The sequence below is a fragment of the Amblyomma maculatum genome, chromosome 10 (genome assembly GCF_055883805.1).
Source record: "Amblyomma maculatum isolate TAMU_Amacu chromosome 10, ASM5588380v1, whole genome shotgun sequence".
Classification (NCBI taxonomy): Eukaryota; Metazoa; Arthropoda; class Arachnida; order Ixodida; family Ixodidae; genus Amblyomma; species Amblyomma maculatum.
The window spans coordinates 24830955-24844911 of record NC_139353.1 but is presented as its reverse complement, the minus strand read 5'-3'; the positions used below and the strand labels follow the sequence as shown (position 1 = coordinate 24844911).

At 47.8% G+C, this 13957-nt stretch overlaps 2 protein-coding genes across 2 annotated transcripts in view; one reads left to right on the top strand and one right to left on the bottom strand.

Moving 5' to 3' along the window:
• barr (non-SMC condensin I complex subunit H) overlaps positions 1-9398 on the bottom strand; it is a 166717-nt gene extending 157319 nt beyond the window's left edge. Inside the window, exon 1 of the mRNA XM_084582278.1 lies at positions 9367-9398. Within this exon, the coding sequence (XP_084438404.1) occupies positions 9367-9383 (17 nt within the window). The 5' untranslated portion in view covers positions 9384-9398. The remainder of the gene's footprint in view (positions 1-9366) is intronic.
• LOC146175908 (long-chain-fatty-acid--CoA ligase 4-like) lies at positions 5707-12940 on the top strand. The gene is made up of 2 exons (XM_084582280.1): positions 5707-6444; positions 10721-12940. The coding sequence occupies exons 1-2, from the start codon at positions 5707-5709 to the stop codon at positions 12152-12154; spliced, it is 2172 nt and encodes a 723-aa protein (XP_084438406.1). The 3' UTR covers positions 12155-12940.
• Positions 12941-13957: the final 1017 nt, after the last annotated feature.

Below are 13957 nucleotides of genomic sequence, written 5' to 3'. Positions count from 1 at the left end.
CTCGAGTCTAAAGGCAGCGGTTCAACTTCGTTTGACGTCTTTTTCTACGAAAAGTGCTTTTCTTCACAGGCACTTTGTGATGCCGTTTAGCGTTTAAGTTGCGACCCTGTGGATGGTGTCACAACCCTATTTAACCCCCTGCCAGAGTACCTGCCCACACCCCCCATGTTACCTGGTCTCGTGACGCCACACACTCGGCTAAAACTCGGCTAACTCGGCTACAAAATTCGCTGACTGGACGAGAAGCGTTGATGTTACAACGCCACGTGACTTGGCCAAGCGTTGATTGGTCGGCGGAGTGGGTGATGTCACGAGGCCATGCGACCTTTCTCGTCCAATCAGCAAGGTAGAGAAAGTATCTGTGAGGGACATTACTGTAGCAACACAGGTTGTTTAAGTATTTCAAGGACGTCGTGATGCATTTCTTCCGAGAAAATCCATTCTTCTATGTACTTTCTCTTCGAATACGCGACCAGTTTTCGCCTTCGGTAACATTCTGTCAGCGTTGGTATACAACCACAGTGATTGTAATCATAGAAACAGGGAATAGCAAAGCCGGTATCCCGTTCCTCGTGCCGAGTCTGCGCACCGTCGCAGAGCTCAGATGGCGCGGCAAGCAGTGCACTAACCACACCCGTACCTCCTCGAGGCAATCTCCGTAAACGGTGCAATCGCCGATGGAATATCCCACGACGGCCTATCGTCGGTGGAGCAAAGGGCGCGCCTCACGATGAAAACAACGGATACGATACTGTTCCGTCACTGGCCAGGTGAGAGGGGTATAGGCGAATACGCCAGTGGTCTAAAGATGGGTTAGTAAAGAGGAGATGGACTCGTATTCTGGACACCACGAGAGCTGGCGCCGTGGCAAGTACTCCGTTTCTCAGTGCACAATACAGTCGCTTGACATTATTCGAACATTTCAAAGAGCGTTATGAAAGAGGTGGGTTACAAATCAAGTTTGTATCCTCGTCGAGAGAGCGCAGTAAAGCCCAGTCGCTTCCATCCGCTAATGCAGACCAGAAGTTTGCGAGTTCGGTGCCAATATATTTCCCATAGGTTATGCGTTGACTTAAACCACATGCATGACAAAGTAAGGACATGCACACTGGCAGCAGTCAAGTCGAGCAGCATACGATTTCTGAACTGGTTGTGCTAAAACGGGTACCGGACGCGGCCTTTTTGTGTCGTTCTGTTTCCTGCCTTGGTGCACCAACTGGCTCATCGCAACACTTAGTTAAACAATAGCATCCAGCTTGCGCCATTGCCACTTCCTCTGCTGGGCCGCCCTGAGTTCGTTTTAGACAAGAAAAATAACATTTTACCTCTTCAACTGAGGCATTCTCAGCTTTTATCAGGATCAAGTTTCTTTCAAAAAAGTGTGACGATTTTCGCGACTAAAGCTAGAAGTCTGGCATGGCGCGCTTGATGCGTTTAAAACTTCGAGCCCACCCTTCCCTTCCCGATTTATGTCGGTATATAGATTATTTCTTTGAAATGCAGTATAATTCTCAAGTTCAGAAAAAAAAAATTACAGAGTTGCACGCAAGCCTCATTACGTGCAGAAATGCGAAAGCACTGCGATTTCCGCGCCTATAGTTCCGTTATGAAATCGTCCTGCGTTTCATTGCTTGTATCGTTGTTAGTACAGTTGCCTCGTTGTTGTCAACTTCTTGTCTAGACACGTTCGCATCACGTGATCAGTTGATGACGTAATCACTATCCCTAGCTATCAATACCTTATCAGTAACTATCTATATATTCTGATGACGTCATATTATTACTGTTAATGTTCACCTATCATTGAGTTAAGTTATCAGTCTTATTTCAATCTTATCTAATTATCAAATAATTAACTATCACTATACCATACATATTACTATCTTATTAGCAAGTATCTAACATATTGACCTAAATTTCCAGACTACGTTCTATATTATCCCATTATCTTATCATTATCACTGCCACATCTTTTCAATGATCTATGTATCCATTTAAACTGATGACGTCGTATGATTACAGTTAATATTCACCTAGATTCCAACTGAGTTACGTTATCAGTCTGATTTATCTTATCTCATCATGACTAACTGGAAATCTGCACGTTGTCATTGACTAATCTCGTTATCATAAACAATCCTCAGTTGACCACCTGGATATTGTTAGTTATCGTCGTTCTCGCCGTCGTTATCGCACGTACACATCTCGTGGTCACACATCCTGTCCACACTCCGCGCCAGCGACGAGCCGAGAAATGTTTTCGCGATAAAGCGCTTGTACTCGTTGCAGTTGCTACCGCGTGCCGCATGACATTGAGCATCAAACAATGCCACGGGAGTTCAGGAAGTTTGGCAGCCCTCGTTCATTTGCTATGGCCGTCAAAACTATTTCAGCTCCCGTAGAAAGGAAAATTCTAAAACCCGCGCAGTAAAATAAAGTTAACGACCAGAGAAAAGTTCTCTAAGCACCCTTTCTCGAAATTCTTTAGTTTTCTATTAATGACAACTGAAGTTTAAGGGACGATTGCATTACGCGTCGAGAATACGATGACGTTAGTCTGAAGTCCGCTCGGTCTGCTACCTCTCCTCCTCCTTTGCCACTGCTCACCGTATACACAAATTGTGTAGAACCACCGTTACTCCGTCTTCAGGTCAAAAACATACTTACGTGGTCGCCCTATCCAATCGCGGGAATTTCCGACCACGGTAGAAACTCGCGGCGTTGATTCTGCCCACATCCCAACCTTATACCCGGCGCTGCAGGAGAGCCAAGTAGCCAAGTATGCATAACCGAGAGCAGCTGTCAACTTAGCATGAAAGCTGCGCTTGGTTGTGTGCACACTCGGCTAATGGCTACGACAGGAAATTCCCGCAATTCGAAGGGGGCGCCAGCGCAAAAGTGTGTATCTTAAGATTGAGTATCGATGGGCACATGTGGTCAGTGTATGCGGATACAGCTGCCATAGAAGGTGCACTGGTAGTATGTTGATGACGTCACACCCCTCGAAGCCTATGGGAATTAAGTGACGAAAGGACGCAGGACGCCGCGTTCTTTCTTCTCCCCCAGATGAGGTTTTCAGTGCTACCGCATCATTATATTCCCATTTAATCACTCGTTGTTCGCTGTTGACGGCTCCCAAGTAGTTTCAGTTGGTGATGTCCCCCAGAAAGTATGAGCATGGTTTCAAAGATAAATGTATTTCGGCTGGTATGAGCGACCGCATATATTTCCCCCACTGATTCTGTATAAATAGGACGAAAGTGAGGTAAACTTGCTGCCCTATGGCTCCCGAAACTTTCTGGAGAGCACATGCAGTTTTTGGTATACAGGTATTTGTCAGAATGGGGTGTACTTGGCTTCTAGAAGCACATCTCCTTTATTGTTGTGTGCCCTGCTCCGTCAACTTCTGCACTGCAAATTCATCTTCTAAGAACAGGCGTTCCAACTTGAACATTACCTCTATGCATGCATACCGGATGGAGTCATGAAAAACGGTGTTCCTGTTGCCGTATGCTGCGCACCTATACGGTGATAAAGGCCGCATCTTGTCTCGGTATTTAAGTGCTTCGTCCTCTCGCCTTTGAGGCCATCAGTAACAGTAGCGAAGCACTCTTAACAATCACAGGTTCTCGCGAAAATCGCGTTCGCCCTTTTGATGACGCGAAAACCTTGATAATGTGCTGAACGTCTATATAGGTGTACATGGACCAAAACCACTTGATGGTGCACTTTGCCTAGTTGCGCTATCACTGAGATACCCCTCATGGGGCGAAAACAAAACCAGACAAGCCACACAATAGTAAAGGCCCGAAGAAATTCTTCCGGCAGGATGCTATGCAAAATGGTTGCTGTTCTTCAATCCCACCATCAGACAGGGTCACCCCAGAGTGGTGATAACAAGCTGGACAAGCCGAAAAACGAAAAAGATGAGAACACGTGCTCTGAAGAGGACACTCCACAAACAGCCGTATTCACTTTTTCGGTGAATTTTTTATCACGCGTGGCTATCTATAAGCAAAGGCATCTGTCACTGAACCAGGATCTGTGCTATTCCGGATGAGATAGCGTGACCAGCCTCTACGTAGAAGAGCTTTATTTGCGTATATATGTCAATGGCGCCGAACAATAGCACACGCAGATTAGGATAACTGGTTCGTATAGAATATCAGCGGAACACCTGCTTCGGTGGCACTCGTAATAGCGGACGGCAAAAGCATGTCGGTCAACAAGGACTTACGCTGAAGTCTCAATGGGATAATATCACCGAGTTTAAATTGAGCGAGCTCGATTGGACCAACTTAGTCACTGACGACAAACGAAAATAGGCATCGTAACTCGCATCGCGTCCAGTGAAGTATATATCCGACCACATGGAAAGTATGGTAAGTACCCCAACCGATACGGGTCTTCACGGCATTTTACTCCCTCTTCACCGGTGCATTTCGTCGTCGCTTATTTCTTGCATGTCATTATCGGCAAGACATTCAAATTATCGGAAAGGCCCCCAGTTTCGTCATTCATGCTTCTGCAAGTGATGAGCATGACGTGCAGGCGCGAGTAATAGAGTGAATGAGCGAATTTGCCATCATCCCATCCTTTTGCCTTCTTCTATCCGGCTTTCTTTCATTAGTAATTTCTTTCCCTCTATCGTTATCCCACATCTTCATTTGTCTATCTGATGTTCGTACACTGTCACTTCAACAAAGCAGGACCTCTTTACACAGCACTCCAAGATGACATGCGGTAACAACTTTCATAGGTGCGTCACGGTTCATTATATTTAGGACTGTGGTAGTGTTCACATCGACCAGTTTCGGAAACCGTGACAGGTGCCGATGCCTTATTTCTACAACGTTAAAATGTGCCAGGTGTCGCTGCTAATGGCAAAACAAGGGTTTTGAAACATCTTTACGCCTTGGCTTTTCAGACGTAAATCGAGACGATAAAATATGGCAACTGTTAGTAATCGGTTTTAAAATTAAACTGCTTTGATTTATGGGATTTAGCGTCCCAAAGCAACTAAGGCTATGAGAGACGCTATGAGGCTGGGATTCGATCCCGCACCATTGGGCACAGCAGTCGAGATCCCTAACCATTGCACCACCGCGGCGGGGCTTGAAGAAACATTCGACCACCAACAAGCCTAAAATAATACTTACCAAAAGCGAGAGGTGGCGCCAGATGTGTATGTCCTTGTGAAGAAAACAAACCTTTACTTTTCAGAAACGAAGATTTCGTGAGGAAAGACAGTCGAACAGAAGGCGTCAACAAGCGATATCCTTCTGAGCCACCTACCAACAAGAAAGAAACGGAGCCAAGATATCGACATCCTAGAACCAAGATCTTTGGTGTTAGTCATCAGACAGTGCTGCACAGGCGTCATTCCCGTAGAGTAAACAGTCTCCGAATCAAAGTTGGCCTTAGGGAGCCAAAAAGAAAACTACGCATTTGGAAAGTGAAAAATAAGGGCTAACATCTTCGTTTCCCCATTTTGAAGCCCTGAAAATAAATACTGCGCGTTGCTCATATTTGGAAGGCATGATATTGTGCGTCCTACCCAGCCAGAGACAAAGGTATTCGATCTAATCTGTATTCCTGTGCAAGACACAGAAACAGTCTGTGAGAAAAGAGCGGGAAAAAAAATAAAATTCGGTTTACTGTTCGTCTCAGGTAACGCATTGTAAAGAGGCGATCAGAGCTGCAGTCATGTCCGCCGTAACTCGAACCATTGTCGCCTTCTTCAAGGTCTTGCTGGCTGTCTACGACATAGCCACGCTTCCGATTTACATCGTTTTCCATAAACCATGGATACATTGGAAACGGCAAAGAAGTTGCTTCGCCAAACCCATCATCGATGGCGATCCATCTTCACCTTACAAGCGACTTGACAACTTGGAATTTGAAAACCTCAAAGGCGTCCAAACATTGGACGAAATGGTCCGCAGAGTCATCCGCCTGAACCTAGAACGACCTGCGCTAGGAACCCGACCCGTCTTACAACGAATCGAGGAGAGGCAGCCCAACGGCAAGGTGTTCAAGAAGCTCGTCCTAGGAGATTACGAGTGGCTCACTTATGACGAAGTGGATCGCAAGATAGACCTCACTGCTCGCGGCTTGCTGTCCATAGGCGTCATGCCTCGCCAGTACTTAGCCATCCTGGCAGAGACGCGAGTCGAGTGGATGCTGACAGCGCAGGCTTGCTTTCGTATCAATGTCCCTCTGGTGACGCTGTACGCAACGCTTAGTGACGACGACATAGTGACTGCCATCAGAGAAACTGAGGTGACGCACCTCGTCACTTCCGAGGACCTTCTGACCCGGGTGCTGAGCATATTGAACAGGATGGCGCTTCTGACCCACGTCGTCTGCATAGAAAACGCTACAACCAAGTTGTCAGTGCCATTGGCCGGATATCCGCAGGTAGGTGCACTTGGTACGTACAGGGTTGGTCACATGTTTCGCGACCACAGGAAATCTTTTGAGTGATGCATACACGGGAACTTACAGCTCCTGTGAGACAATCATGTGTAATAAATATGGACCTTCTCTTCGCCATCTAGACATTTCGAGCTTTATGAAGAATAAAGGGGGAGCACGAACAGTAGCTTTATTGCCGAAACCCAGACGATGTGGCCTAGAAACTTTTGATCAACACTGTACCTGAAAAAAAAAATGGTTAAGTCCCTGCAAACAAAACAAGCTCAAGAATGAAACAACGTAAGTTACGCCTGTTTGCTCGCCCTTCTAATTTCTTTTTTATTTTCCCAACCTCAAATGCACCCTACCGAGGTGGCGCAGTGGTTATAGGGCGCTCATATCTGCTGTACCAAGGATGCGGGATCGAATCGCGGAAGCGGTAGCCGCCATTCGATGGAAACAACGAGCAAGGTGACGGTGTGCTGTGCGATTTCAATCCACGTTAAAGAACCCCAGGTGGTCGAAATTTCCAGAGCCCTCCACTGCGGCATCTGTGATAGCCTGAGTCGCTTTGGGATGTTAAACTCCATAAACCAAACGAACAACCTCAAATGCCCCTGTAAACGAACTTGACATGAGGATTGGAAATTTATAAATACAGATGAGTTGTATGAAGCTATTGAATTTGTTATAGTTACGATAACAACTTCTGCTGGAGAATGTCCTTCCAGTCCTTGAAAGTTTGTACAAAAAAAAATGAAAAAAGACGAGCAGAAGAACGGGACGAGGCTGAATAATGGCAAAATAGCAGGACTGCCAGAGGATTCACTGTAAAATTTGATGAGGGAGGGGAGGCCTCATAGCGTCGATGTATAACGTCGCGAAAGTTAGCGTGTGCTTTGAGTTGAGCAGTGCTAGATATATACGAATAACTATAGAACACCAGCAGCATGGATTTTGTAATACGCTAATGCCATTGGCATGATAGGGGTTCTGACAGCATGTGCAAAAGCTGGCTTTGGTTGGACGAAGGTGTAGACAATTTTACGGAAAGAGGGCTAATCAAAGGCTGCAGCGTAGATAGCCGAGGACGTATTAATTTTTATGGGAGTGGTCTATGAAAGCTTGGCAGATAAATTCCCAAGTACTAGTGGGTGGTAGCAGCTGGAGTATGAGCAAAAGAGTGTATTTCTGGATTGGGTAAGACTGTCTGATGAAAAACGAAGATCTTAATACTTAACATTACCCAAATTACAGTGCGAAATTATAGGTGCCCACCGAGAAGAGAGGCAATGCTGCGCTTTTCCAGACTGTCGGAGACGCCGCAGTGGAGGGCTCCGGAGATTTCGACCACCTGGGGTTCTTTAACGTGCACTCGCATCGTACAGTACACGGGCATCATGCAAACTCTGCATAAATTGCAAACAAGGTGTATAGGAAAGCAAAGGTGTAGTATCTTTCACAATTCTTACTGGACACCTGAGCCATGCGGTATAGGAAGGAAGGACGGCAATAAAAGAAAGAGGTACCATAGTGGATGGCTACGGAGAAACGGACTTTTACATGCAGTGACATCGCTGTGCCAGATTGTCAATGTTCAACCGCCAAGAAAAACCATGACAAAGTGCTTTCGCGCGTTTTAATCGGTTTAGGCGGAGTTAAATCCAGACGAATTTTTTTTCTTTATTGCACCCCGTTTCAATGTAATGTAGACCAGTATGAAGAGCGATAGCGTCGAACGTGTTATCAACAGGGCGCTAAATCACGCAGTAACCTGCGAACGCATATTTCAAGAGCATTAGGGGAAGGATTGGTTTGGTTTGTGGGGTTTAACGTCCCAAAGCGACTCTGGCTATAAGAGACGCCGTAATGGAGGACTCCGGAAATTTCGACCAGCTGGGGTTCTTTAACATGCACTGACATCGCACAGCACACGGGCACCTTGCTTTCCGCCTCTATCGAATAGTGGCCGCCGAGGCCGGGATTCGATCCCGCGTCCTTGGGAACAGTAGTCGAGCGCCGTAACCACTGCGCCACCCCGGCGGGTGGGAAGGACTGATATTATAATTATAGAACAGGAGTGGACTGACAACTGTGCTCTTTGGCACGCCTGATATGACGGAAGAGAAGGGAGAGTAAGGGAGAGCAAAAGCGAAAACGAATTGATGGCGGTTAGTTAAGAAATCCCGTGTACAATCTAGAATAAGATGGCTTGGAGAGCCGACTTTTTTGGAACACTTCATCGAAGGCTTTTTCAAACTTTAGGAACAAAGCATCGATTAGCGTGCAATGAGGCGGGAATTTATGTCGTTAAGACAGAAGCTGAACTTTGTGTCACATAAAGTTTTCCTTAACAAAAGCTTGCTGGCTATTATAGAACTTGCCAGCCAGGAAAAACTTAGTGATGTGTGAATAAGTTACACATTACATTCATTTTGAACATCGAAAAAAAAAAAAAACGTTTGTAAGTGATATGGGGCGCTCGAGGAAACGGGCAACCGTTCGGTGGGACATTGAATAGCCCACTTTCAAGTTTCAGTGTGGAAACGCATTAAACGAATGCATCTGCTAAAAAAATGTGCTATAAATCACAGCAGTTATATGCCTAGTAAAGCTCGTTAATTCGAACCTCGATAATTCGAATTTTCGGATATTCCGAACTACACTAGTTGGTCCGGCCAAGCTCCATAAAGATCTGTGTATAAAAAAGCCCGTCAATTCGAACGCGAGTCGGTTCCGCTACGGACAATTCGAACTACGCGCCGCCGCGTCTGGGCGGCTTGGCGCACATCACGCGGCAAAAAGAAAAAAAAAGTAAAAAGACACCTCCGCGATCGGAAGGCATAATTAGAGGCTGCGCACGTCCAAAACGGGCACAGAAGAAGCAACCAGGTAAAACCATGGAAGAGTGGGTAAAACTTACATGGCGCCATGATCTGGTAAACTTACATGGCGGCCGGCGGCATTGGAGGTACGGGACGGCGGCCGCAGCAAGGTCAGTGCATGGTCGCGGCGTCGGCTGCCTGCTCTCTCTTCTGCGCAACCTCCGTGGCTCGCAACTAAACACTCGTTAATTCCAACCCTGTTAATTTGGAAATAGGGATAAGTACTGTCGGCGCGGTCCCAGCCAACGCCCATGAAAGGTTATGATCTCGGACGGGCACTATGGGTTAAACTTTTTTTTTTTTTTGCTTTAGCCATTTATTCTTCCACCCATCAGTTGTCAACGGAAGCACACGAGTCAGCCGCGATCATGACACCGGCTATTAGCACCGTTCGCTTCAAAAGCCACACGCTGCTATCGCGCGTTTCGATGATTGGAAGACGGCGCCCGCCCCAGTCGCTCATAGCATGATAAAGCGAACGTACTGAAAAGGAGGCTTGCACAACCGGACCAGCGCTGGCACTTTGCAAGTTCGCTGCCCCCCTGCTGGAGCTAAAGTGTAAAAATAAATACACCGTTATCGCTGCGCACCATCTTGGCGCACTGCCAAGAAATGTGTTGCGCGCTATCGACTGACGCCTTTATTTTTATTTTTTTCAGATTCGTTAGCACAAATCGGGGCTGGGTGGGTTCATTATGCGAGCGAGTTCGTTACGCGACTAAATACGGTACATTTACTGTAATACAAATGGTTATTGTACGTTTTTTCGAGGCCATTCTATAATTCGAATATCGGATAATTCGAACTTTTTTTCCAGTCCCGTGAAGTTCGAATTAACGAGTTTTTACTGTACTTTTCAATATTTTGAAATTGATCTCACCGGTGTCAACTGAAAAAGTTAGCTTAATGAATCAATATTAAAATTCCACTAGATCAAAACGTTTGTTCAAGCGTATCAGCAAACGGTCAGAGGAAGAAATGTCATTTCTGGGTCCTAAAATGAATATGGAGAATAATGCATAGTTCGCAGCATCCGGGACTTCCTGTTCAGGTATGGAAATATGCTCGTCTCTTAACTAGAATATTTAATCTTGTCAAGTCCCATGTCACATTCCTTATTTCCTCTTATTCTTAATGTTCTTAAACATGACATAACACACTGTCCTAACTTTGTTTCAAGCCGCTTCAGGCGTACTGGGTAATCGTAATACAAGCTCCCCTTAAGTCATTCCAAATTATACATAGATGCAAAATACTAGCTTGGTTTTATAGTTAACCCAACAGAGCGAGCTCATCTTAAAATTTCACGACCTTGTACACGCTCTGTTTCACAGATAAAGGCGGAGGAGACATGATCGTGCCTTATTATTCTTCTGTTTCTGTGACAAAGGTCTTCTTTTTTTCGTCGTCTGGTACAGGTCATCTCATTCTCCAGTCTTCAAGAAAGAAACATGGACTATGACCCGAAAGAATGCGCCCCTACACCCGACGATGTGGCTATCGTCATGTTCACGAGCGGCTCTTCAGGCGTGCCCAAGGGTGTGATGGCCACCCACAGAAACCTCCTCGCGGCCATAAACGGCTTCGGAACCGTTTGCCAAAGTTACGGGCTTGCCAGCAGCGACGACACCTACATCGCCTACTTGCCGCTTGCTCACATGCTCGAGCTTACCGTAGAACTGCTTACCTTCAGCATCGGAGCGCGCATAGGTTATTCCTCTCCGCTGACCCTCACCGACAACTCCTCTGCCGTGGCCCAAGGTTCAGCAGGGGATGTGACCCTCCTCCAGCCCACTCAAGTCGCCTGCGTGCCGCTCATCGTAGACCGGATCCGGAAAGGCGTCACGGAGCTCGCTTCTACAAAGGGACCTCTGTTCGAGGTTTTGTTCGACTACGCTGTCCAATATAAGAACTTCTGGCTAGACCTCGGCTTCGACACTCCGCTCTTGAACCTCCTGATCTTCAACGGCGTCCAGCTCCTTTTGGGTGGCAAAGTGAAAATTCTGGCGAGTGGCTCTGCGCCTCTGTCGACCGAGACGCGTCGCTTTGTGCGCGCTTGTTTCTGCTGCAGTGTCATCGAGGCGTACGGTACGACTGAGACATGTGCCGCGGCAGCCATTAACCACGCGGACGACACAAGCGTTGACCGCGTGGGGCCTCCACTGCCGGGATGCTACATCCGCCTAGTTGACTGGTCCGAGGGTATGTGCCGTACATCTGATAAGCCTAATCCCCGCGGTGAAGTCGTTGTGGGAGGCGCGTGCGTGACGCAAGGCTACTTCAAGAACAACGAACTGACACGAGAGTTGTTTCGCGAGGAAGGCGGCATCCGCTGGTTCTACACTGGAGACATTGGCGAGATCTTCCCTGACGGCACGCTCAAGATAATTGACCGCAAGAAGGATCTGGTTAAGCTTCAGCTCGGCGAGTACGTCTCTCTGGGCTACGTCGAGTCGGTGCTCAAGACGTGTCCGCTGGTCGACAACGTGTTCGCGTACGGCAGTTCTCTGCATAACTACTTAGTGGTGTTTGTGGTGCCTAACCAGAAGCAGCTCCGGTGTATTGCTCGAAAACTGGGCAAGCAGGAAGGCCTTACTCTGAAAGAACTATGCGACGATGCTGCAGTGTCCAAGGCCTCCGCGGAGTTTATCATGGCGTTTGCTGCTAAAAGCAATCTGCAGAAAAGGGAAGTTCCGCTCAAGGTCAAGCTGTGCAACGAGCCGTGGACTCCAGACACGGGGTTGGTCACTCCCACGCTCAAGATTCGTAGGAAGCCATTGCAAAATTTTTACCAAAGTGATATAGACGCGTTGTACGCATCACGAAGGTGTGGCAGTCTGAGCCAGAGTTAAAATGCCCCCATTCTTGATATAGTATGACACCGACGAGAGACTTACCAAAACGCTTCGTTAACAGTGGCAAACTCCATTCTTACTGGAGAAGGAAAGGCGGCGCGTGCTCGATCTTGCCTAGACGCCTGATGGGTCTTCAGGATTGCTTAGAGAGAGCTAATGAAAGGTATGCGAAGATTAATGAAAGAGAAGGCTGGTCCGGTGCCTTTCTCTTGAAGGCAGCTGATGTCCTTCCAAAATTCAAGCAGATTAAGGGGTCAATGCGCCCATTTCAACAAAGAACATGTAGTGGACGAGGCCTTTCAGTTTATCTTAACTGGAAAACGAGTGTGGCGGTAAGCCAATTTGTGAAGCTGGCACGCACTTCCGGAAGAAACTTCAGCGTTACTGGATTCATGATCCTGGTGTGCCGCAAATACATGAAGCCTTCATAAATGCATCACTTCTTGTTTTTGCCTAGTACGTTCTAGTGAAAATTCTATATGTAGTGCCTCTATATATTTTAAAATTTTGTTTCCGAAGCAATACTACGCTAGTCGGTGATTAAGTGGAGAAATATGGGAGAGGCCTTCGCCCTGCAGTGGGTATAATCAGGCTGATGATGATGATGATGAGTCGGTGAACCATTTCGCGGAGCCCCCGATGAGCCAAGCTGCGCATGCGCGAGTGACGTCACACGGAATCCAGCTGGAGAGCTGCATCGGAACCGCCGCCGACTCCTCCGCTGCGCGGGTGACTCAGAGGTGGCGCCGCCGTGCCAGCTGTGCATGCATCAGGAGGGAGTGACGTCACACGGTGCACAGCTGGCACGCTGGAGCCACCCCCGCCTCCCCCGCGGCGCGGCGACTCAGAGGTGCCGCAGAGGTGCTCTTCCGATACGCCGGAGCAACAGCGCTGCGCGGAGTATATATAGACCATTTTACGACCCTCGGAGAAAGCGGTTTGACTGGGCTGTTAAGGGGGGGGGGGGGGTGTCGTCAACTCTTTCCTTTGCTACGGAAGCAGCCCAGTGCATATGGCAGCACCTTTCACCCTTCCGTAAAATCGTCTATATGTGGCACCGCACCGGAACCAGCGCAGTCAGCCATGGAGAAGTTTAGCCGAGCAGAGGCTGATCTTCTTAGGCGAGCAAATCTTCGCAATTCGTTGCTTCCACAGTTCTACTCCGGATGACCATTGGTCAAACCACAGCCAATTTTTTTTCGTTTTAAACGCGAGAACTCAACATTTCAGGATCTTAAATAAACTCATTCTTGGTTTGGTTTGTAGGGTTTAACGTCCCAAAGCAACTCAGGCTATGAGAGACGCCGTAGTGGAGGACTCCGGAAATTTCGACCACCTGGGGTTCTTCGTGCACTTACATCGCACAGCACACGGGCGCCTTGCTTTTCGCCTCCATCGAAAAACTGCCACCGAGGCCGGCGGCAGCTTTTCGATGGAGGCGAAAAGCGAGGCCGGCGGCAGCTTTTCAATGAAGGCGAAAAGCAAGGCGCCCATGTGCTGTGCGATGCCAGTGCACGTTAAAGAACCCCAGGTGGTCATTGTCTCATTGCTTCACCTTCAATTACAGCATGTCGGGCCGTGCCGGGCCTGGGTGCCGGGTCGGGCTCAAGCCCATTCAGTGTTGGTCCTGACTTGGGTCGGTAGCATAGGGCCCAGGCCGAGCTCGGGTTCAAATTTTAAGCCCGTGCACACTCTAGTCATGAATTCTGAAGCTAGCACGACGCAAGAATTCAACACGTGGCCGAGCTCAAGCGGCAGCGGCGCGCTCTTCCCGGTCTACGCACAGGGGGTACTTCCTGT

What these genes read in the sequence shown, in the direction of transcription:
- LOC146175908 (XM_084582280.1), top strand. Translation starts at nt 5,707, where the DNA reads ATGTCCGCCGTAACTCGAACCATTGTCGCCTTCTTCAAGGTCTTGCTG. An exon ending in GTGCACTTGGTACGTACAGG is followed by an intron (nt 6,445 to 10,720) that starts GTTGGTCACATG and finishes CGTCTGGTACAG; the next exon opens with GTCATCTCATTCTCCAGTCT.